The sequence below is a fragment of the Pipistrellus kuhlii genome, unplaced genomic scaffold (assembly GCF_014108245.1).
Source record: "Pipistrellus kuhlii isolate mPipKuh1 unplaced genomic scaffold, mPipKuh1.p scaffold_m20_p_7, whole genome shotgun sequence".
NCBI lineage: Eukaryota > Metazoa > Chordata > Mammalia > Chiroptera > Vespertilionidae > Pipistrellus > Pipistrellus kuhlii.
The window spans coordinates 69,431,690-69,457,140 of NW_023425573.1; the positions used below are offsets into that span (position 1 = coordinate 69,431,690).

General features: G+C 41.4%; 1 protein-coding gene across 6 annotated transcripts in view; it reads left to right on the top strand.

Moving 5' to 3' along the window:
* Positions 1-25,451, top strand: part of NCKAP5 (NCK associated protein 5) — a 909,053-nt gene that overhangs the window by 800,696 nt on the left and 82,906 nt on the right. For all 6 annotated transcript variants that reach the window (XM_045575730.1, XM_045575732.1, XM_045575733.1 and 3 more), the window contains one exon: positions 7,257-7,335. In XM_045575730.1, coding sequence (XP_045431686.1) covers positions 7,257-7,335 — 79 coding nt within the window. The remainder of the gene's footprint in view (positions 1-7,256; positions 7,336-25,451) is intronic.

Genomic DNA, 25,451 nt, shown 5'->3' on the forward strand with positions numbered 1-25,451 from the left:
AAGGATAATACATGCTCTCATTTTCATAGGGAAAACTTGAAATATGAAGTAATTATACATTTTTTTTCTAGAGTAGTTCAAAAATAGATGAGGTTTTAGAAGTAACTATGATTGGCATTATTAGTTATTTATTATTAGTTTAATGATTAATTGATGTTTAGGGTTCCTTAGCATTTCACTGACATACTGTAATTTGAGGCAAATGCACATAGTAGCTCTGACTCTAAAGCGATACAAGGCCTTTTATTTTCAAACTCTGGAATCATATGCAGACTATGCTTTCTGTCAAAGTGTTTTGTGTGTTTTTTTCCTTTTCCTTCTGTTTTTCTCCATTTTTGCTCTTGACTTCTTTTGGTACCATTTCTTCTTTGACAATGTAGACGCCCCCTGCATTATAAAACCGCAAGTTATAAGCATATCAGAGGCTGACCTTGTAGTGTCACTGTAAGGAAGGAGAGAGAATGGGACGTGGGGAAATGTGCAATATGCCAGAAATTCAATCCAACTGATGGAAAACTGTGATAGCCAGCAGAGCCTCTTATCAGGCACACTCAGTTTAACTGTGCCCTGTTTAATGCGGTTCTGACAGCAGAGGGTACAGACTTGCTGTACAGAAGTCCCTGGAAAAACACAAAGACCCTCTGTTTTGCTTTCACGGTTTCATTTTTGCTTTTTCATTGCTTCCTGATGCCGAAGTGATTTGCCATGCTTGTCCTCTCTCATCTGCAGCCTTTCATGGGGTAGTAATAAGTATCCTTTGGTCATTCCAGAATATCTGCGAGAAACAGTCTTATTATTTTCTGTGCAGTACAAAGATTCCCTGACCCCTCCCCAATATACATAATCAATAGGGGCATGCTAATTTTTCTAGTTAGCTGCAAGACGAATTGTCATGCTGGGAGCTTTCCCATACAGAGGGATATTATTAACCTGCATAGTTGGCCAGCTGGTCATTTTTTTAAGTGTTAAATGCAACGTTTTTCATTTCTTCTCCATAACCATCATTGTGACTTGGGCTAAAATTAGTAATTTCAGAAATGACATTGCCATAGTCTCCTTTGGGACTAGTACAAGAATAGCAGTGAAATCTGTTTATTCTGTGTTATCAGCCTATACAGAAAGGAGATTAGATGTAAAAATAAGATGGATTCGAATACCACAGCACATTGATGTGAATACCCATGGACCTTTTAAAACTCAGAGTTTGAGGGAACTTCCCCCCACTAGGGCTCAAGGTAAATTGGCTAATCTGCTGGTTTTAAAGTGTGCTGCAAAGAATTCGTCTTGTAGTTATTTTGGATGGAAACAATAGCTGCACATAATGCATTACATATTACACTATTTTCTGAATAAAACCAATGTTTCAGAACCTTATAATACCACCATCCCTTGCCATTTATAAATTAGGTTGTATTTAGTAAGGAGGCATTGTAATTATTTTAATTGACGGTGATAATAGTAGAGGATTATTTCCATACATATGGCAAATCCGTGGATGTAGCCAGCCTCCATTTACTTCACTAGTACCTGAACGTTCATTCTCAGGATTGCTAGATATAGTCTAACACAGGGGTCGGCAAAATTATTAGTCAGCAGAACCAAATATCAACAGGACAACGATTAAAATTTCTTTTGAGAGCCAGATTTTAAAAACTTAAATTATATAAGTAGGTACATTGTTATTAACTTAATTAGAGTATGTGGTATTTTGTGGAAGAGCCATACTCAAGGGGCCAAAGAGCCACATGTGTCTGGAGAGCCGCAATTTGCCGACCCCTGGTCTAGCATGTAAAACTCCCATTCATGCTTTGCTGAATTAAATTTTCTCTTTTTGAAACTTTCATTACAGGCTTATGTCCCCATTGATGCTAGCACAGACCACTTAGTTCCAACTTCTCTGTAATTTGGACAGGAGCCATGTCACTTTGTACTTTTAGTTAAATTACATAAAAGCATTGTAAGAGGGGAAAAGGCATCCCCGGGAAGGATGGCATCGGCAGTAGTAAATAAATCAGAAGGAAATGCACACTGCTGGCTACAGGGTGTAGGTCCTTCCTTCGGGAGATTTAGATAATTTTCTGAAGGAGAAGTCTCAGAGGAAGGGGAGCTTCAGCCTCCTTGCTGTCAGTGGTCAAAGCAAAAATGGTAACAAAATTAGTGAGACCATACTAGTATACTAGTACCTTCATGTGCAGTGGAAAGAGATGGCCAATTTAATATGGGTATTTTAATTTAAATTATGAGTATTCTCTTCACCTACTGTCACATAGTCTGAAAAAAAGCACTTGCTAATAAAACATCAAAATGTATCCCATGAAAATGTCCAGTGGTGATAAAATAGCACAATAATTATACAAATTATAATAAAAATTTCTGCAAAATGTTATAATTTCAACATACTTAATGGAACAGTTCTGTTCCAAACGCTGTTTTGATGTCAATAAGAAGCATGTGTATTTGCCCTCCTCCTGCAAAGTTGTCTAAATGACTAACTTTTTTTTTTTAATATATTTTATTGATTTTTGTACAGAGAGGAAGGGAGAGAGATAGAGAGTTAGAAACATCAATGAGAGAGAGTCATCAATCAGCTGCCTCTGGGGATATGCCCGCAACCAAGGTACATGCCCTTGACCGGAATCGAACCCGGGGCCCTTCAGTCCCCAAGCCGACGCTCTATCCACTGAGCCAAACCAGTCCTGGCTAAATGACTAACTTTTCTAAAGACAATGTCTTCCAGGAGTTCTGCCTCCAAAGATCACTTCCTGTCTCACTGAGCTTCATTGTGTTGTTTGCCTTTACAAAGAGCTTTAACATCCAAATGTCATTTTCTTATGAAACAATTTAATGTTAGGATGATTCAGAGAAGAAATATATGCAGAATTCCAAAAGAAGGCCATCCCCAGTTGTTTAATTCTGAAACGATGTTTGAGTATTTGTCAATGGTGAATTATTTTCTTCCTTTTCCCCATGTAAGTACCTTCCTCCTTGCCTTTCTAATGATGGGGATTAACACATTGTAATGGGCTCCCTGGTACTTAATGGTTACCTGCTATAGTCTGGTCTTTGTACAGTTCTTAACTACAACTGAGCCCAAAAGAGTTGAAAATACACTATTAGAAGATACCCACGTGCTGACAACAAACTTAAACCAAAAATATCCCACAGTTATTGCCTATGAGTCACCTTCTACTTTTCACCAAATGGGACATTACCAATTTATATCTGTTCCTGATAGAGTAATAGCTGAGAAAATTCTAAATCACCAGCTACCATTCTTTTCTGAGCCGAACAACTTGGTTCTGTGGTCACTCCCATCTTTGCAATGCCTCGCCCTGTGGAGTTGTGCCTTTTGTGCCTGTCTCTGGAAAACTGTGAATCTGGAGCGGGCAGTCCCTTACCCTCAGAAAGCTGCCCACAACCTCTCATCACCATCCAGCACTGCGTGACCATGAGTGAAAGTTTATGTTAATTTCTGGCTATGAAAAAAGTGTAATTAACAAGGGGAGTCTGCTGCCAACACAGATTATGCCCCTCATTGCCATAGGTAAACGGAATTGTCTAGTCACTCACCACTTGGCATTGAAATCTATGTTATGGATAGAGTTGACAGGTATGCCATTCTAAGACACACCCCCATTTTACATTTCTTTGTCAGTTCTCTGTCTATCAGATTCAAAGTCAAAATTGCTTGTCAGGGGTCATCTGCACCTCATGGGTCATTAGTCCAGGAGAGCTGAAAGAGGTAGGGGCCTTGTCTGCAAGCCCAGTTCCCTGATAAATCCCCACAGACCACATTTAGCATTAGCTGGTAAGCACATAAAGTCCTGGAAGGTTCTGACAAGGAGCTGACAGGTGGCTTTTGTTTTCTTTCTCAAATATGGTGCTTGGAGAGAGATGATGGGTAAGTTCCACAAAAAGGTCAGTAGGGAAGGAAAGCAGGGCAGTCACACACATACACACACACACACACCACACACTCATGGAAATTTTTGCTACTCTTAAATAAGTGTGGTTTATGTGTACCTGGAATGCTGCTTATGTTTTTCTTAGTGTCTAACTGCCAGACACTAAGAAAAACATAATAACTCTTGGGGAGATCTGGAAAGGATGGCAATACCATATGGTGCATACTGAAAAATTGAGTTACAGCAATGAACAGGGATAAGGAGTGCTCACACTAAAACTGAGATCCTGCCGAAGCCTGTTTGGCTCAGTGGTAGAGCATCGGTCTGCGGACTGAAAGGTCCTGGGTTCGATTCCAGTCAAGGGCATGTACATTGGTTGTGGACATATCCCCGGTAAAGGGTGTGCAGGAGGCAGCTGGTCGATGTTTCTCTCTCATCGACGTTTCTAGCTCTCTATTTCTCTCCCTTCCTCTCTGTAAAAAATCAATAAAATATATTTAAAAAATAAATAAAAAATAAAACTGAAATCCTATGTGCCCTGAAACAGATCCCTAGCCCTCTCCTAGCCTTTTTTTAATCTATAAAATGAGGATCTTCTCCTAATTATTAGATTCTTTGGTGTAGAATATTACAGGCTGATGGAGATGAATCACCTACAACATATCAGCTAAGTTAGCAGGGCACCCCTCTAAGTTTAAAATGGGTCACTTTAGAAACACCTAAAGGAACATGACATACCAGGTGGAGGAAAACATGGAGCATATTGCCATAAGAACTGGTATGTGCTGAAAATACTGATTTCCTTGCTGTTTCTATAAATAAAGGTAGATGGTTCTTGTTGGATTGTTAATTATGGTGTTTGGGGACTCCTTCAGTGGGTCTTGTGGTGGCTATGTCACAAAAGGATCAGAAGCTTGGTGAACCTCAGAAGGCAAATAAGTAACCTATTGGCCTCAGGAATGCTCAGAGCACTTTTCCTCTCTTCCATCCCTGAATGTGCTCTGCTAGAAACAGCTATGGAGGAAGCCAGTTACCCCACATTCTTCCTCTGTAGATGCTAACACCCAGGGAAGTCCCTACAGAGCGGTCAGGATGGGAAAGAAAGTGAGGAAACCTGGCCGCTGGATATTCCACCCTAACAGCTCTGCTGGTGCAGTTCAAGTGACAATCCACACCCTCTTGAGTTTGCCATTTTCTGGCTGCCAGCATGCCCAGATTAAGCACCAATTATATTCTAACATTAAAACTGTGGTCATAAAATGTAAATAATTGTTCTTACCGCATTAAATATGAAAAATTGGAGGTAAAAAGTAGAAAGCTAAACTCAGCTCAAGGTCAGGATGCAACCATAGGACTTTCCACATCATGAATATAACTTTAAGGGTTTCTTGGCATTCAGCTCGAGCCCCTGAGCAAATCTACCAGCACCCTCTTATATGTGCAGGAGCAGAACCCAAATCACCCTCATTGCACAGTTCCTGTTGTTATTACTGGCTTCCCAGGTGACTGGCTGGGCTGTATTTTTAAAAATGCTATTTCGGGTCATTCTGCCAAAGACCATAAGCTGTCTTGACACTAAGTCCAAGTCTATACTCAAACAGAAATTTGAGAATAGAACAGAACCCCCAAATAAACAATGATCTCAAGCCGGAGTTGCTGTGTTTGAATCTCAGTCCCATTACTTGTGCAGTCACTCATTCAGTGTGTTTCTTCAAGGTCCTTATCTCTGAAATGGAACTAACAGTAGCACCGCCTCCTCCTGTTGCTGTGAGGCCTGTGAGACCGTGGGTGTGAAGAGCACCTGCTGCAGAGTGTTCAGTAGTTCGCTGTTCGTATTTTCGTTGGTGTTATAGATGATTTTATTACTGGTGCTGCTAGATTGGGAAGTAATTGGCCTGGGTTTTAATTCCAGTGTTGCCACTTAAAACATGTTTAAGAGCTGAAAATGGTTTGGCTCAGTGGATAGAGCATCAGCTTGCAGACTGAAAAGTCCCAGGTTCGATTCCGGTCAAGGGCGTGTACTTTGGTTGCAGGCACATCCCCAGTGGGGGCAGTGCAGGAGGCAGCTGATCGATGTTTCTCTCTCATCAATGTTTTTGGCTCTTTGTTCCTCTCCCTTCCTCTCTGTGAAAAATCAATAAAATATATTTTTTTTAAAACATGTTTAAGGAAACATGCTAGATCTCAGAATCCTCAGTTGTAAAAGATTGTAGTGTTAGTAGACACTCTGTAGAGTTCCATCTGATCCCATGCCATTCAGCATCTGGATATTCCAGCACAAATAGAAGGGAAATGTTTTTGACCTGGGAACACTAAATAAATGCCTCGCTGCTCTAGTTCACTGACCACATGTCATAGTCACTTCATCTTTCATTGTGGAAAGAACAAAAAAATATATCATTTTCTTAGGGAGTTATAGTCTTGGAAAGGGTCAGGTTATCTAAGTATATTTCTTTACTCTTATTAAAATTTGTAGTGGAAGTCACTGACTCTGGAGGAATATTATATTTCCTTAGACTTTAATTTTTCCTTACAGCTCTGTGTTACTGACTTTATTAAGTATTAAAAACCAAAGCTGGTATCTCCAAAGTCTTATGTAGAATTAGGTGCCCTATAAATCCTCATTTTCAGAGCTGTGGTTATATTTTGGAAAATATGCTCTTATAATTAAAACTTGTATTAGTAATAAACCCAAGTGATAGAAAAGGGAAAAGTGGAAGGGAAAGAATATATATAATACCTATAATAATAAAAGCATAATATGCTAAGTAGACCAGATGTCCTTCAGGACATCCTTCCAGACGACCTACCATACAAAGCCAGGGCTGTTACAGAAGCCCAGGTGCCAAGTGCCAGAGGGAAGCCTGGGTTCTGGGTGCCAGAGGGAAGCAGGAGCTGGAAGCTGAAGGAAGGCCTACTCTTGCATGAATTTAGTGCATTGGGCCTCCGATACACACACACATATACATACACTGAGTGGCCAGATTATTATGATCTCTGAACGCATAATAATCTGGCCACTCATTGTATATCCTATATAATAAAAGGCTAATATGCAAATTGTCCCCTTGACCAGGAGTTCGACCAGCAAGCAGGCTGGCCAACCACCAATGTCCCCTTCCCCTGGCTAGGCTGGCTGGACCCACCCATACAGGAATTCATGCACTGGGCCTTATTATGTGTACAGAGATAATAATAATCTGGCCACTCAGTGTGTGTGTGTGTGTGTGTGTGTGTGTGTATAAAACATACTCACATGTTAGATATTCTGGCTTTATTCTGAGGATGGGTTGGCAGAGGATCTACTTAACATAAAAAATAGAACTTAGAGTGAATTTTTTGTTGCTGCAGGTAAAAGAGACAACTGAAAACCTGAAAGAGGATGAAGAAGATACAGTTGTAGATTCTGCATTTCAGAGCCACATCATAGGTAAGAATTTATGTCTTGATACATCATTAGCCGAGATATTTTCTTCATGAGATCTTTCAGAAGATGTGTTTCCACAGACCATGTCTATGCCTTCACAATCAAGAGTGAGTCTTGACCTCTCACACATGGTAACCTTCATCTTCTTAGACATTGGAAGCTACTATAAAATAAGTGGATCAAAGCAGAACTTATGAAGAAACATAGGTGTTTGTAAAGGAATTGCAAAGCAAACGGATGAGAAGTACTTGTCAATACAACGTGGCATAATACTGAGTATAAATAATAGTTCTCTGAGAAAAAAAAAAATTAACTTGAAATTGATCCAGTTTCTCTAGTTTGTTCAACTACTCTGTTAGAAATGTGGGTGGAGTGCCGGCTTTCTTGAGTTGAATGCTTTTTAAATTGCATAATTGTTACACCAACTAATCAAAGAGATTAAGTACATATGGCTTGCCAAAGTTTTCAACTCATTATCTTTATTATGTCTGCTAGAACCCTGTTTATAGATTGTCTTGTCTCCGAATTTTGGCTTGTCAGCTATTTCTTAAAAGTATGCATAATCCTAGCTTGAAGGAACTCAGGTTCACAGCCACAGGAACTTTGCTGACCTGTTTTCAGCAGGCAGAAGTAACTGTGATAGAGAAGCTGTCTGTGACAGATCCTTGCCAGGAGATAGGTGTAGTGATAACTTTAACAGCTCTGGGCCACCAGGCACACTTGCAGAATTAGTTCTTCCTCGGGCTCTAAAAGGCTATAAATGCAAGCATGCTGTTTACTGTATGTAAGTCACAAAGGCATGATGACATCGTTTCTGCAAATCATTTTGGGGTGTGACAGACAGTCTTGAATCCCCTGTCATAGGGCATGAGAGCCCCATGGATTTCTGGGTTCTGGCATGGTCAGTGTCTGCCACTCTTGCCTTTTCAAGGGAGGACCTTCAGCTGCCAATTCTCAGCATCTCACTGCTCTTAGCACCACATTGCTTCCCTTTCCGGCTGATTTTCTAGTCTATCCAGCAGTCTTCGCAAACTGTAATTTACAGTTTATCTCAGAGAGTTATTATGCTCCCACAGCTTAATGAGACGGGCACACCATTATTATTCTTTTCATTTGTAATTGGGAATACAAAAGACTTGACAAACAGCTGAATGAGCGTAGTCTCAATAAGATTATTATTCCAGAAAGACAGCCTTTATTGTAGTTGTCAATGTAAAATGCTTAAATTGGTATCAGTTCTGCATAGTTAGCTAATAAGCAAGTTAAATATTGTTTAACAGCCTTCAAACACTATGCTGTGAAAAGCCCCCATGAGTCATCATTTCTCCATAACGCAGTGTTCTTAGGCCTGGAAGACAACATACATAAACTTAAAGGCTGAATTTTCTCCCAGAGACCTGCATGATCTCAGTGGTTTTTTTGTTTGTTGGTTTGTTTTTTCATTAGTCTAGCCATTCTTTTGATCTGTGCTATTCAGCCCTATATCTGGTAGCTACATGTAACTATTTCCATTTCAATTTAAATTAATTAAAACTACATAAAATTAAAGCTTTACTTCTTGAATTGCACCAGCCACATTCCAAGTGTTCAGTGGTCACACATTCTGTGTAATCCACGTGCACACCTCCATCCCGCCTAACGTGCTTTGGCACAAGCTGCTTCAGATTCCTCTCATGGACATAAATTTCATCCCATTTCTGATTGCTGGCTTGGTCTTCACATAAGTGTAGATGCACCTTAAGCTGGGGGAGGACTATGTTAATAAACTGCTATGACTGCAAATAACAACAACAAAACTAGTCACTATTACAGTAATAAAGTCATTTAATCATCTTATTTAATTAAAAGTGTGGAGGAAGGCACAAAGGAGGTACAGCCGCTTAACAATGTTATCAAAGCCCTGGCGTTCAGTCCTCATGCATGTTGCCTGATTGTAGGTTGATTTCTGCCACCCTATCCACATTCAAGGCACAGAGTATAAGGAAGAGTAAAAACTCCTCCAGAAACCACTCCCATGACACCACCTTACATGTCACTGATGAGAACCCAGCATAGGATGGTGGGAAAGAACGTTGCTTTCTACACTCTGTGGCATGAGGTAGTAGGACGAATGACATTGAGAATGGCTGCTGGGTTAACCAATCAATAAGATCGTCACAGACCTTTAAAAAAGTTCACCCATTTCAAGGCTGAATGAGACTCTACATGTCCAGTGGTTATTTATCTTTATTCCACAAGAAGGACTGAGAAGATACTTTTTAGCACTCTGATAATCCCAATGTCTTTATTTTCTCTGGATGAAGTGTTGCCACATGTCCTCACAATATTTTGTAATCATAGAATATTTCCAATCATAGCAACTAAGCAAATCTAAACATGTTCTTCCTCTAACCAAGTATCAGCTAATGTCTTTGACAAAGAACAATCAGGAAATGTGTGGATCTGAATGTTTGCATTTCTCTCATTCAAGAACAATCATGTTAATAAAATTTTATTAGTTGATTCTAAGGCAAGATATTGCTAATTAAACCTGCTCTATATTAAAATTCAAAATTTATAAAATAACTTATATAATACAATGAGATTTTTTTTAAACCACCCTAATAAATGTCAAGAATTCCATATTAATAAGAAACAAGTAAGTGACTAGCCTAGTCTAGTAGAAGCATTAACACAAATGGTCACAACCAACATATTTCTAATTGCTTTCTGGGTAGTTAACTATTATAAGACCATATGTTATCCTATATAATAAAGTGGTAATATGCAAATTGACGATTACTCCAACACACAAGATGGCCGCCACAAGATGGCGAGCAAGGAAGGGCAGTTGTGGGCAATCAGGCCAGCAGGGAAGGGGAGTTGGGAGGGGCCCGGCCTTCAGGGGAGGGCAGTTGGGGGTGACTAGGCCTGCAGGGAAGGGCAATTAGGAGTGACTTAGGCCAGAAGGTGAGAGCAGATAGGGGCAGATGGGCTGGCAGGGAGGGTAATTGGGGTGACCAGGCTGGCAAGGAAGGGCAGTTGAGGGTGACCAGGCCTGGAGGGGAGGGCAGTTAGGGGTGACCAGGCCAGCAGGGTTGAGCAATTATGGGCAATGGGCTGGCAGGGGAGCAGTTAGACGTCAATCAGGCTGGCAGGGGAGTGGTTAGGAGTTGATCAGGCAGGCAGGCAGAAGCAGTTAGGGGCAATCAGGCAGTGAGGCGAGCAGTTGGGAGCCAGAAGTTGTGGATTGTGAGACGAATGTCCCAGATTGGAGAGGATGCAGGCTGGGCTGAGAGACACACACACAGACACACACACACCTCAGTACATGAATTTCATGCACTGGTCCCCTAGTACTAAGTATAAATAGGACTAAATGATAAGTAGGACTTTAAATAACATTCTCATATTAAAAACATCAGTCAGTGATAGCATCAAAAATAATCCCCTAAATGAAGACAGAGGATTTGGAAATTCCTATAATGAGGAGAAAATGTCTTTGGAGGAGTTTGAGGAAGAAGCCAAGTTGAATCAAGGGATGTCCAAGAAAACAAGGGTGCATGGCAGACTCGTGAAGTGAAGGATACATGTTATTTTTTCTAAACATAAAAGGGTTACAAAAAGCAATCTGTCCAATAGCCCAGTCGGCAAATGTCCCAGTGTCCCATGACTGCATGAAACCTGTTTACTCTCCCCCTTTGGTGGAAAGTGCATACCTACTTTCCTCTGACAGAACCCACGTGGTTCTCAGCACCAGAGGACAGTGTGACAATGCACAGGTCAGCCCTGAGGTTCCCGCCTTCTTTGGCTGGCTGTGTGGAGTTGTCTTGGTGCTCCCCTCTGTACCCCAGGAATTGTCTCTGAGGGATCTTTGTGGCACCCTCCTTCCCTCCCAGGTGGCCTTAGCCAGTGCTAATGTGTTATGCAGGGGGTAAATAGGGACTCAGTAAGTACCCCCCCCCTTTCACTTATTAAACAATCCATACATTATTTAATTTCCCCAGGTTGTTTTAATTTAACTAATATGGTAAACTAGCTCCTATCAGTGGGGTAATGGATTAAACAGGTACCCTTTCATGTCACATATTTGCATTATAACAAGGACTTAAGGAAAGTTTTACCTCTAGCTAAGTGGAACTCTTGGGAACTAAAGTTTCAGGCATTCAGATCACTGGCTTGAGTGAAGAAGAAAGACAATGAAAAGCAGAGAAGCAGTGTCAGGAGGAAATGTTGTTTGTTATTTAAGCCTTCTTTTGAGAAATGGCCTGCCTGAGGGCTAAGAAGTGAGATGGAGCTATATTGAGCCAATCAGAGGAGACTTGGATCATGAGGTACAATGTCCACTTTGCCTCTGATACACAGAATGTATTCTTGTAACCTTTTATCATCTATAATAATAAAAGCATAACATGCTAATTAGACTGGACGACCTTCCAGACAGTGCCGGGGCTGGGAGGGAAGCCTGGGCCCTGGGTGTCTGCCAGTGGCCTGAGGGAAGCTGGCACCAGTAGCTGGGGGAAGAAAGGCCTATTCTTGCATGAATTTCATGCATTGAGCCTCTAGTCCAACCATAAAGCATCTCATCCATGGTAGCAATGCTTCCAGTTTGGAGTTTGGTGGAGACAGAGGGAGGAGAGAGCCATGTGACAGACTCACAGCTATAGTTGTCAAGGAGCCTGAACACCGAGTCCAGTGATGGCTCGCAAGTGCAGCAGCCTCTGTACCCACAGGAGAAAGAAAGCCTGGACCGGTCACATGTCAGTGGCTGTGGGCTTCAGGGGAAAATAGGTCTCACAGACTCTTGAATCATGTACCTCAGTTACATGGGAGACAAGAAGCAGGACCTTGGTGCTTATCTCATCTGAACAGGAGGAATCTGGAACTGTTATATTAAAGCCCCAATACAATGTGGCCAGTAGTTGTTATCCTTATATGGATGAAACAATTTGAATTATCCAGCCCACAGTTGTTTTGAAATTCAAGACTGTATTCCCCTGCCTGTTCATTCCAGTGGCATTGGGCTCACCAGCTGGGAGTGAAAGAAACCCCCGAGCACAGCGGTTTAAGTAAGAACAGAAATTCTTGCTGTCACACATGACAGTCCAGAGGCAGGTGGGTCAGGCTGATAGGACAGTGCCAGGCTTCTCAGACCTTGTCCCTCTGCCTACCATGCTTTCAATCCCAAGGTCACCTCATGGTCCAAGATGGCCGTTGAAAAACCATTTCTTACGTTCACTTTCCAACCAGCAGGAAAGAAGGGAGGAGGAAGGATATGTTCATGTCTTTAGGAACACTTCCCAGCAATTGAGCCATCCATCCTGATGACAGATCTTTAGCCAGTGCTTAGTCACGTGGGATGGAAACCTTCCTCCAGGTGGGAGGCCACACAGCCAGTACAGTAAAGTGGAAGAGAAGTCTTCTGAGCTTTGGAGGGAGGGAGGATGGATGCCAGCAGACATGCAGCAATCTCAGCCTGCTGCCGCCCTCCAGCACCGTCTCCCTGTAGGAACACAAACAAATGTTTGCTGTCATTTAAGAAGGCCCTAGGCAAATAAATCTGGAGAGTTGTTGGAAAAGATATAATTAATTTCAATGATTTATGCTTCGCTTCTGTACTGCACAATCTGAACCACCACTCGCTGCTCTCTCTAATTGTAGTTAATCTTGAGTAACTTTTTTGAGAAAGCGTATTAAACTCGGATTAGTTTGCCACCAGAATGCTTATGAATAAATACATAATTGATCACCCACCAAGTTCTTGGGGTTCAAATGAATCTACGGAATACAAAGCATCTAAAATTTGTATTTCTCCAAAATTAAAACAAATAGGACAGCAGGGCTCTCAGTACCGAAGCTGCCAATCAGTCAAAGTCCTTGATAATTAGCTGTCTTATTTCAAGAGTATTACTAATTTTTCCTACTGTGGAAATGGGGGGTGGGGGAGGTTAGAAATTCAAACTTTTTTGACATATTTAGGCTTAATTGTAGGAAGGGTGAGCCATTAATGATCAAAACACAATGTGAGTGGAAAGTACAAATGTTCTCAGTAACAACTTGGGCAGATAATGTTCTGTTGACTACTGACATGGGTACCAAACTGAAAACTATTTAGGTAATAATGGCTGCAGGTGAGGAACAGGATAGAGTGGTTTTACATCATTGCAATCTCATATTTATAGTTCCCAGAATGATGATTTCTGCATTTCTCCACATACCAGGTGACATCTGAGGGGTATGATGAAGTACTCTTGGGCAAGGAAATTCCACCATGGCTGCACTGGGTTCACCTGTTTAAAATTGCAAGTGACAGATTCCAAAGGGGAGTTTTATATCTAGATAGCCTGAACTAGGAACTCAGCCTGTTAGGAAGACAGACCCAAGGAAACAGGATCACGTGGTGCCTCTGACCAAGAACTGGAAATAGTTATTTATCTACTTGATGCATATCCACTGAGTATCTACTGTGTATGAAGCCCTGTGCTTGGAGGGTCACATGTCACCCTCCTTGTTTCTCCACTCCTTTGTGGCTGATGCTCTGCCATCCATCAAATTGCTCCAGGATGGCTTTCCTCAAACGGCCAGAGACCCTCCTGAGATCAGGCTTTGGTGCAGTTTCTGTGTTTTTCAAGCACGCTGAGTTCTAGTCTATGACTTCCTTTTTCTAAGTTTTCACAAGGGAGGGAAAATTATAGATCGACAAAGTTAACATGTGTGTTCTTACCGATTGCATCAGGGATCTGAGTTCTATTCAGTTCCACAAAACTATTATATATTGCATCCCTTGCTGGCATAGCTCAGTTTGTTGAGCATTGTCCCATGCACTGAGAGGTCACCAGTTCAATTACAGGTCAGGGCACATGTGGGGTTGCAGGCTTGATCCCCTTTAGGGGACATGCAAGAGATGACCTATCAATGTTTCTTTATCACATCAATGTTTCTCTCCCTCTCCCTTTTTTCTCTAAAAAAATCAATAAAAATCTTTCATTTTTTAAAAAAAGCAAAACTAAATTGTGTATCTTCTATAAGCCACTCCCTGGGTTAGATGCCAAGGACAGTGCCTGCACTCTATGAACTGCATCAAGTAGGGAGACAGAGAAGCAAATGGATGATTCTGATCAATATGATCACAGATAAGAACGAGGTGTGATCTGCATATATGTGAGCGCACCGAGCACTGGGTGGGGCCCATATTTAGTGAAGCTGGAAACGTTGGTTTTTATCTGTAAGGAAAAGACAAGAGTGAGTGAGTCAGATATTGAAGTTTAAGAGCATTTATTATTCATAACCATGGCACTCTGACTTTGCTGCATATCAGAGTCACCGGGGAATCCTCTAAAAATGCTGATGCCCAGAGCACACCCATAACAAATCACCAGGTCTAGGGATGGGAGCCAGCATTTGTGTTTTCCTAGAGATTCCCCAATGATTGCAATCTGGTCAAAGTTTGAGAACCGCTGTCCTTAGGGGTAGGGTTCACCAGCAAAGGGTAAAGTGACGTCTTTCTTTTTTTTAATTTCTTTATTGATTAAGGTATTACATATGTGTCCTAATCCTATCCCCCCAACCCTCCTCCACTCATGCCCTCACCCCCCTGGTGTCTGTGTCCATTTGTTAGGCTTATATGCATGCATACAAGTCCTTTGGTTGATCTCTCCCCCTTGCCCCCACCCTCCCCTACCTTCCATCTGATCAGACTGTCAAAGGTCTTTCAACTCCAGGGAAAAGCACGAGCAGACACCTGGAGGGAAGAGCATGCATCTGCAGAGGAGGCGAGTGGGGAGAGATGGGCTCGGCTGGCACAGAGGGAGGCCTGAGGATGAGGGACAGACCTTGCAGGTTTTGTAGGATGAACTGGGCAGTGGAAACCTTGAGAGCCAAGCTTAGATGTTTGAACTTGTTTCTACTGAGAATAAATAGACTGGAGATTTTCAAAAGGAAACCAACATGATAAGAAGTGACCATCCAATCACTCTGTTGATCACATCTCAACTTCTAAAATAAAAACTCGCTTTCATTTTCCTTCTTAGCCTTGGACCAAACAGATACACTGGTCCCCATGTGTCCTCAGCCATGGTAGAGTCCTTTAATTATGTAAAAGGATGGACAGCCAGGTTCTGTGAGGCCTGTAAAGGACTGTCTCCCCCTAAAAATCCCCGCTGACAACCTGCAAGGATGTGTCTGATGCCCTACCCATCGGCAATGCCTTGGGGGAGGCTCCTCAGGTCCCTATTACAGACAGATGGCCTCTGCGGAGAGTACATGTGACTCTCACTGATGGATGGCCTCCGTGTACCTCAGGTTAGTGCCAGCAAGGCCCAAAGGGATGGCCAGGAGCTGCATGGGTCTCCGCCAGGACACTGAGAGGCACAGGAGCCATTGGGTGTTTAGAGAAGTGAGGGAGGCGTCCTGCAGGTGGCGCTCTGCTGCCAGGAGCAGAGAACAAACCTGGGACCCTGGGATGGAGTGAAACTATAGGGAGGGAGAACAGCCCCTGGAACAGGTAATCAGTGGGCTTATTACACACGTAAGTTTTTCCTGTTCTTACTTGAGACTTATTGCTCAGAATGCAAGCTTGGGGAGTCTGAAAGAGCTCTACAGAGACCTCTTTATGTATCATTCCCTCAATTTTGCAAAAGGCAGTCAATTCACTTGAAGTGTAGAGTGTATGTGTGACAATGGCATAGTCAAGAATAGGTGGGTCAAAAAAAGTTGAACAGCAGAGTGCCTCAGCCCCGGAAACAATTTTTTTTTTTTTTTTTTTTTTTTTTTTTTTTTTTTTTTTGTCTACCTCATGTGACAGAAAAATTCAAAAGCATTAAGACAGAGATGCATGTTATACTAACATCTCCTCTTCATTAAGATGTTCCCTCTGCTGGGCACTGGCCAAAGTCCTTTATGTGCGCTTCCTTGTTTTATCCTTATTACGTGTGTAATAAGCCCACTGATTACCTGTTCCAGGGGCTGTTCTCCCTCCCTATAGTTTCACTCCATCCCAGGGTCCCAGGTTTGTCTCTGCTTCTGGCAGCAGAGCGCAACCCTGCAGCTTGGGACTTGTGGTCGCCCTTCACCACATGGAAGTGGGTGCCCTGAAAAGGGGCGAGTGTGGAGTGGAGCCAGCATTCAAACTCAGCTCTGTCCACAGCTGTGAAGTAAAGTGAGACAAACACCCACGGGTGCTGAATGATGACTAGGTCCTTGTTTGGTCACTGGTTTAGTCACCAAGGATCCGAGAGTAGATTGCTTGGCCAGGGGGTGCAAACTCAAATGAGCCCTGAGGGTACTGGCCTTGCCATGCATGTGTGCACATTGTACAAGTGAAGGGAGTTTTGAGGACTGGATAGAACACAACCCATCCCAGGGGAACAATTACTTGTCAGTTCCAGATACCACCATAGAAGGCTAGCCCTGTATAGCCCATTTTTCATTTTCCACCAGAAGCCAAAAATCCAGATGTTTTAGTGACAGAGGATACATTTTAAAGATGAGCTCAATTTTTAAAAATAAATCTTTGGAGAGTTTCTTTTATCTGGCAATATTTCAAATTAGAATTTCAGAATCCTTTCACAGACCACCTCTGAAATTATAGAATCTATATATGAAAAAGGCTAATATGCAAAGTGTCCTATCGGAAGTTCAACCAGGAGACTGGGAGTTTGATCACTTGCTATGACATGAGCTGACCACCAGGGTAGCACAGAATATCGAGGGTGCCCAGCAGTGACTCCAGGGCTCTGACGGAGCTAGAGAAGGAGGAGGCAGGGAGGTGAGGAGGCAGGGAACCTGATCAACCCTGATCGCCTGGCAGGCCTGGAGACCCTACATATGCACGAATTTCATGCACTGGCCTCTAGAATAATATAAAAATATATATATTTAGACCAGCCTGTGTGGCTCAGTGAATAAGCATTGACCCATGACCAGGTGGTCACAGTTCAAGTCCCAATCAGGGCACATGCCCGGGTTGTTGGCTCAATCCCCAGTCAGGAGTATGCAGGAGGCAGCTGATCAATGATTCTCTCATTGATGGTTCTGTCTCTCTCCCTCTCCCTCTCTGAAGAATTTTATATATATATAATTTTTTTTTCTTAAATGCATAGTTGAATTACAATTCCTCAGAGGCCAGTGCTATCATAGAGCTTGAATCCGAGGGGGTGGAGGGAGTGCTATATTCAGCATTTGCCCAAGAGATGTGTGGTAGTCTCTGGTGGTCTGGAGCCAGTCACCAGCTGCCCCAGTTGCCTGAGACTTCCTCAGTTTTAGGACTAAAAGTCCCACATCCTAGGATACGCCTCAAGCTTGAATGAATGAGGACAGCTGGTCACCTCACCTGAATCCTCGTCTTAAGAAACTGAACTGTTGACAAGATGAAAGCCTAGGGCCTGAGCAGGCAGGCCTAGATCAAAGCACGCTTCCTTCCTCAGCCTGAAGCTCACTTCTGAGAGCAGCAGTGGCAGACCTGCCCTGCAGAGAGAGGCCCTGGGGTAAGCTCTGATTCGGCCTCAGTGCAGCCTTGACTCTGGTGGGGGAAGAAAGAAAAAGGAAATGTCCTCTCTGAAGCTCACTCTCGTGGATCTCTCTGTGTGTCCCCTAAATCCCCCAGCGTGAAATTTTTAAATGGTCTGAGCTATGCTTTTAAATGCTTCAGGGAAGAAACTGGGGGGAAGGAATATATAAAACAGAAGTGGCAGTATGTTTAAAGCTGGGCAATGGGTATATGAGGACACATTATACTGCTTGAGAATATTTGAATTTATAATATTGAAAAAATAATTTAAATGAAGACTCAGATTGATAGTACTCCCAGGAATCTGGCAAAACTCAACTCTCATTGATGGTTCTTAAGATAGCCACTCTAAAATTTCATACAGAGAAATTTCCAAGGAAAGTTAACTTACAACAGAAAATCACTAAAACACAAGGGGGAAAGTGACTTCATATGAGAGTCAGAAAAACAGTAACAAGCTATAGAATGAGTCCTGCAAAGACAGTACTTTTCACCACTGAGGAGAGAATTAGTGAACGAGAGATAGAATTGAAACATTTGCAGAAAATGTGACACAGAGAATCAAGGATGTGGGTAGTAGGAAAGAAAGTTTAAGATACTTCAGGTGAAGGGTAATAAAACCCACATGAATTTAAGTGTAGCTCCCCAAAGAGAAAATAGGATGAGGCATGCAGGCGGCTGCCAATCAATGATTCTCTCTCATCATTAATGTTTTTTTTCTCTCTCCCTCCCTCTCTGAAATCAATAAAAATGTATTTTTTTAAAAAGTTAATTACTGAGAATTTTGAAGAATTGAAGAAAATAACCAGTCCTCAGATTCAGACAGCCAAATTAGTTCTAAGCAGGGTAGTGATTTTATTATAACCGGAATAATAAAAGTATTATTATATTATTATTGCTAGATCATATGATAATTATATATATATATATATATATATATATATATATATATATATATATATATATATATATATAATGCCAGTGACCATAGGGCTATAATGACCTTCATGACCAGTTGCTATGACACCCACTGTGGCCAGCAAACCTTTCTGATCAGGGAATGGGGCCAGCCAGCCAACCTCATGGCCCCTCTTTCCTGCTGGCCTGCCCCTGATCAGACTCTCCCACCCCAATCCCCAATCAAGAGCAAGGCAGCAGGCCAAATGCCTCTTCCCTTCCCCCATCAGCTCCACCATGATAGATCTGAAGCCCCTCCCCCAAGCCAGCCCACTCCTGATCACAACCCCAACCCCAATAGGGGGTAGGACTGAGCAGCCAATCTCATGCAGCCTCTCCCTGCACCCAGCCCCAAGCAAAATCAGCCCCCACCCCAATTAGGGGCAGGGCCCAGGCTTCCCAGTCGGCACCCCCACTGCATTCAGGGGCAAAGCTGGCCATTCTGCCCACGGCCCCTCCCCATGGCCAGTCCCACCCCCAATCGCCACCCCAACCCCAATCAGTTGTGGGTCCCACCAGCCAATCACCCACAGTGCCTTTTCCCAGTTGGCCTGGCCCTGATTGGGGCAGGTTGGCAGGCCAACCTCTCACCATCTCCTCCTCCCAACAGGCCATGCCCTGATCCATCCCCATTGGGGCCGGGCTGGCCTGACTCTACCTGCTCACAAATTCCTGCACTATATTTGAAATGTATAGATAAAAAAAATTTAAAGTCGCTAAGAGAGTAGATTTTAGTGTTCTCATCACACACACAAAAAGTAACTGTGAGGTAATCAACAAGTGAATTCACTTAATTGTGGTAATCATTTCACAATGTATGGTATACATCTATCAAAACATCACATTGTGTGCCCTGATTATCTACCATTTTTATTTGTTAATCATACCTCAATAAAGACGGGGTGGGGGAGATATTATACTCAGGCACATCTTGGTGAAAATGTAACACATCAAAAATAAATAAAAAATAACCAATATCACCTCAACAAATTTGAATAAGTAAATAATAAAGGAACGATACTAAAATAAATCAAAGATAAAATACAGATTATAAAGATGAAATCACCCAACAATGCACTTCTCAGAACATATCCCCATTGTTAAATTGCACTTTTTTCTCTCTACATCAAACAGAAAAACGAATTGTCTCCAGAAGGTCAGAAATACAAGCGGTAAATGTTCTCCAGATAAAATAAATGTGCTTTATAATGTATAAATGTATAATGTATAAATGTACCAGGTACACAAAATTTGGGTAGGATCCCTAGGCCTGGCTGGCGATCAGGGCCCATCTGTGGGGCAACCTGGTGATCAGGGGGCCCCTGCTGGCACCCACCTTGGCTGACCTGGCACTGCCCATTTGTCAGCCCCATTCCCCATCCCCACTACCGCCTCTGGTTGCCTCCCTCTGCGGAGTGACTGGTGGGACAATCAGGCGGGTGGCAGGGGGGTGGGGGATGCAGAGCGAGGGTACTGGCGCCTGCCTTGGCTGGCCTGGGGCCTGCAGGCTGGGGGCAGCCCCTGTGTTGAGCATCTTTCCCCTAGTGGTCAGGGCATGTCATACCAGCCAGTCATTCCTCCAGTCATCCCCTATTCAATTTGCATGTTAGGCTTTTATTATATAGGATTATAAAAATATATCAAAATAGAAATAAATCCTAGATATTAATAGAACTAAACATTATTTGGAAATGGTGGTAAGAATTATATAATAGCTTTATAATGCCATGATATTGTTGAGAATATATTAGTTTGGTAAGTTATATATGCATGTTAAAATTCCTAGGGTAACCACTAAAAGTAGGTAGAAATTTAATATAATATTTCCAAACTAGTAGAAAAACTAGGTGGAAAAATAAATAATAAGGACACTAAATTCAAAAGAAAAGATGAAAAATACATAAAAAGGATAAGTAGATAGCATAAAATGAAATGGTGGAATAAATTGAATAAATGAGAATTTACAACCAATGTAAATAATTTAAAATCTCTAGTTAAAGGGACAAGATTATCAAGCAGCTATTGCTGTTTAGATTCTACAAACCTAAACCAGGGAATTTGAAGGCAAAAGGGCAGAAAAATAAATAACAGAGAAATGTTAAAGAACTTGACATAGCTATATTATTGTAATAACAGAGTAGACATATTCTAAATGAGGTATTTTTTTTAAGTTGTACTAATTAAAGAGCCAAAAAATCAATATGGTGAGTTAAGGGCGGCTTTGTTTGTTTTGTTTTTATTTCTTTATCTTAAATTAGAGGCCCTGTGCACAAAATCCATGCAAGAGTAGGCCTTCGCAGCTTCATTCAGAAGGTGGTCCAGAAGGACATCATTCGGCCATTCATTCAATTTGCATATTTTGCTTTTATCATTATAGATAAGTTTTGGAGTACACACAAGTCATAAGAACAAAACTAGTGAAAATACGTAGTAAAACATTTAGATATAGTTATATATAAAAGGTATACTGGTTTATGGTATAGAAATAAAGTACTTTGTATTGTTTAGTAGACAAAAAGTTTGAAAGGTATGAACCTAGAAAAACCCATGGCAAGTATTTCGGGGATGTATACCACAGTAATCATAGCTATATTATCATATAACAAGAAAAATGGAAAAGCACTCAAATGTTTGTCACCAGTAAAAAAAGATAAAATTTTTGAAATATACTATGGAATATTATACAGAAGTGAAAATTAATGAACTCCAGGTGCATGTACCATCATCGATTTGTCACCAAAACAATTTTGATTGAAAGGAGGCAACTATAATAGAATACTTATAGCATAATTCTATTTGTATAATGGGTAAAACTAAACAACAGTGTGCTAGGACTAAACAAACACTAAACAAATGTTAAGCAAGTTAAACATTCAACAATGAAAGGTGTGATCAGAGAGGGTGCAAAAAGTGTCTTTTAAATAGTGATCTGGGCACTTTGCAATGACCAGGATTTCAACCAGCAGGCAGGCTGGCCAGCCACCCGTGGCCCCTCCCCCTGGCCAGAGCTCCACTGCTTCTAAAAAGACACCCTTGCCGTTGGAGCTGCAAGTGCCAGAGAAAATAACTTATCAATGTCAGTCTCAATTTCCTTCATCAGCCCATTGATGGAATTTGAGAAGAGACATTTAGCAATCTTCTTATCAGTGGTACAATGTCTGTTCCCTCATTTTGCCCATGATCAGATAACAGGCTGATGTTTGTGCTGTCTTGGCTTTGCCACCCTGGGCAGCTAAAAGCTTTTTAGGAAGCGAAGGAACCAGCTGAGAGGTTACCTGGTTCTGAAGCATTGTCACCGCCCGGCCAGGAGCATTGAATCAATATCCAATATGTTTCTTATGTAGATAAAAGCTGCTCTCCGGAAATGTTCCTGTTTGATTATAAAAGCAGGAGGAATTTGAAGAGAGACTTCAAATTCATGCCACCGTGATAAACACTCTCAGCCTGTAATTCGATTGTGGCAACTCCCAAACTGAGAGAAAATAAGCTATAAGGGGACTTTCTGCCCGTTTGGGACTCGGCCATATGTCCTGCCTTCGGAGCCCGTTTGGAAGGAATCCTGTGTGTTAGAAGGCACTGGGAGTGAGAGGATTGCATTGCCAGAGATGTTAGTTCCCAGAATACTGACCCCGTCTTCAAAATGTTGCCCTGATGTCTGAGAGTATCTGTGTGTAATTCTGCTCTGAAACAGGTCTCTGCTATGTGACCCATAACTTAAAAAATAAACGTGATTCTTAGATGCTGGGTTACAATGAAATCCAATCATAAGAGAAAAGTGGTGAGGAGGAGGCAGAGTACTGAGGAAACGGGATTGAGGAGGGGCCAAGTCCGGTCTGGATTTCGGCTTCATGCAGAATGCTTCATGCCTGTGTCCTCCATTACCAGTCGAAAGACTTAGTCTAGATACCTCTGATATATTTTCGGGCCCAAACTTCTAACACTCTTTGAGGAGGAAGGTATACCTGAGATTCAAACTACCTATCCATGTCAAGTTCCCACTCCCCATGCATCTGAAGGGAAACAGGGGTTTCAATCACAGGGTCTGCGTAAACTAGGAAAGTTGCAAAGCTTATGCAACAATTTCTGGGCAGGACTTAGACCTCACTGGTAACAGTAGTGCTTGCCTGGAGTTTTGCTTCCGTCAGTCCCACCACAGAGCCTCGCAGTCCAGGCTGCAGTCACAAAGCCTACACTCCAGCTCCCTGCAGCCACCTAACCGAGGCTGCAGGCTTGAGGTGTTCCTTGAACTTCGCCAAGCCTCCATTCCCTCACCTGCCAAAAGGAGATCATAGCAATCCCTGCTTTGAAATCTTGTTGGGCTCATGGAGTTTTTTGCATACGAGTGCTTGACACTGCCTGGTGCTAGCAAGAACTCAGTTGTTGGTCTTCATTCTTATTGTAGTTACTATTATTAAGAGCCATATGGATAATGTATAAGTAGCTATAGATATCATCTTTTTTTAATATAAATTTTTTCAGAGGGGAAGGAAGAGAGAGAGAGAGAGAGAGAGAGAGAGAGAGATCAATGATGAGAGAGAATCATTGATCAGCTGTCTCCTGCATACCCCCTACTGGGGATCGAGCCTGAAACTGGGGCATGTGCCCTTATCAGGAATCCAACTGTGACCTCCTGAGTGACCTGTTCAACCACTGAGCCACATCAGGTGGACTCATCTTTCTTTCTCTTCTTAAGTTGTTCTCACAGCCCTGAGTTATTTCAATGAAAGAGTACAAAGCAAAACCAGCAAAGAGAAATGGCATGAAGGGCAACATCAGGTGGTAACCAGGCCCAGGCTTCCAGTGGTCCTTCCTCAGTGGAGTCACCCAGGAGGCACTCAGTACCCCAGCAACACCTGTGAAATTTAACTACCTGAGCTCATCAGAGGCCCAGAGGCCAGGGTTTTTATGGGAGCTATCTGCCTAGACCAGTGGTTGGCAAACCATGGCTCATGTGCCACATGTGGCTCTTTGGCCCCTTGAGTGTGGCTCTTCCACAAAATACCACATGCAGGCACGCACGTACAATGCGATTGAAACTCCGTGGCCCATGCACAGAAGTCGGTTTTTGGCCTGGGCTAGTCTATTTTGAAGAAGTGGCTTTAGAACACTCAAGGGGCCAAAGAGCCGCATGTGCTCACAAGCCGCTGTTTGCAGACCACTGGCCTACTCCATATTTGACAGAACTTAGTATAGTTTAATATACTATATATTAAATATATAAAATAATATATATAGTTATATATATTAGTCCTTACTTGACAGAGTTTCCCATATACCCTAAGTATAAAATTTTCCTTCATAAGGAGAGGAAGCAAATTCTTGAGGCATTCACAGGGCCTATAGGAATGACCTAAAGCCAATTCTAGGTCAAGAAAAAGTTTCTTGTAGGGTTGTGGAGTCAAATGGTTTGTTGAAGAGAATGCAAATGCAAGATTGTTAAAATGTATTGTTCACTATTATTTTCAAATAAAAGTGTCAACAACAACAAAAAGTTTCTTAAAATTTAAACTTTGGGAAGATAGTGAAATACATTAGACCAAAAGATTTATTATTAAGATTATTATCATTATTAAACATTATTAAATAATTTATTCAAATAAAGAGACAACCAAAGATATTAAACACAACATAGGCTAGTTGTGTTTAATATCACATCAATTCTTATGATTAAGAAGATGGGCTTTTAAGTAATCATGTTCCTGACTAATATAATTTAACTATTTCAATAATATATAAAACCTTTGCTTCCTAGGCAAATACAGGAAAAACATTTTCCTTCTTAACAGACTGGAAAAGAATTAAACAAATTCTATATTCATTTATCTAATTATATTTATTTAGTATACCTAAAATTTCCTTTTAAGATTTCTCTTTACAACTCTTCCATGACTTTCATAAACCTTCTTACCCATTCAGAAACAACCAGCTTTAGAACAACCCTTTTTTCCTTTAAAATGCATTTTCATACTTCATGTCTCCTATTACCAAAACCACATAACTTCTTTCCAATTAGTTAGAATTCTTAGCCCTTAGAATTTTTAGGTAATAAGTAAGTAATTAACATTTTTCAGGTTAGCAATACATTCACATTTTTAAGACATATATATCAAATAAAATGTAAAACATACTCACTAACAGATATAAATCAATTCTCTAGCTTCTCTGCAATAAGAAGCCAAAAGTTGGCAGACTCAGATCAATTAATACTTCAGTATCCTATGTATTTAATAATTTTTAATATTTAATAAGTTTTAATAAAATTTAATAATTTTATTTAACTCATCTAGACTCCAAAGTTTTAAGTTACCAAAGGCTTTGGAAAAGTACATTTAGATAAATATAGATAAAATTATATTGTAAAACTTTATCAAATCCTTTATTTTTGTTATATCTATTCATTATGGCTTAACAACTCTATGAGATTTTAAAGTCAATTATTACACAAGGAATATTTTTGGCAAATTTTGTAACAGGGATAACATGACCTTGACACCTTTTAGGAGGCTGGAGAAAAGGTGAGTGAGAGGGGTTTTAAAAGATTCACTTCTCATATTCTTGTATATAAGAAGAGATCTTATCCCTCTTTAAAACAGAAGCAAAAACAACCTCTACAATAAAATAAATGAGTACTCTCAAAAGAAGGGACATTAGCCTTAGAATCTTATCTCACACCAGC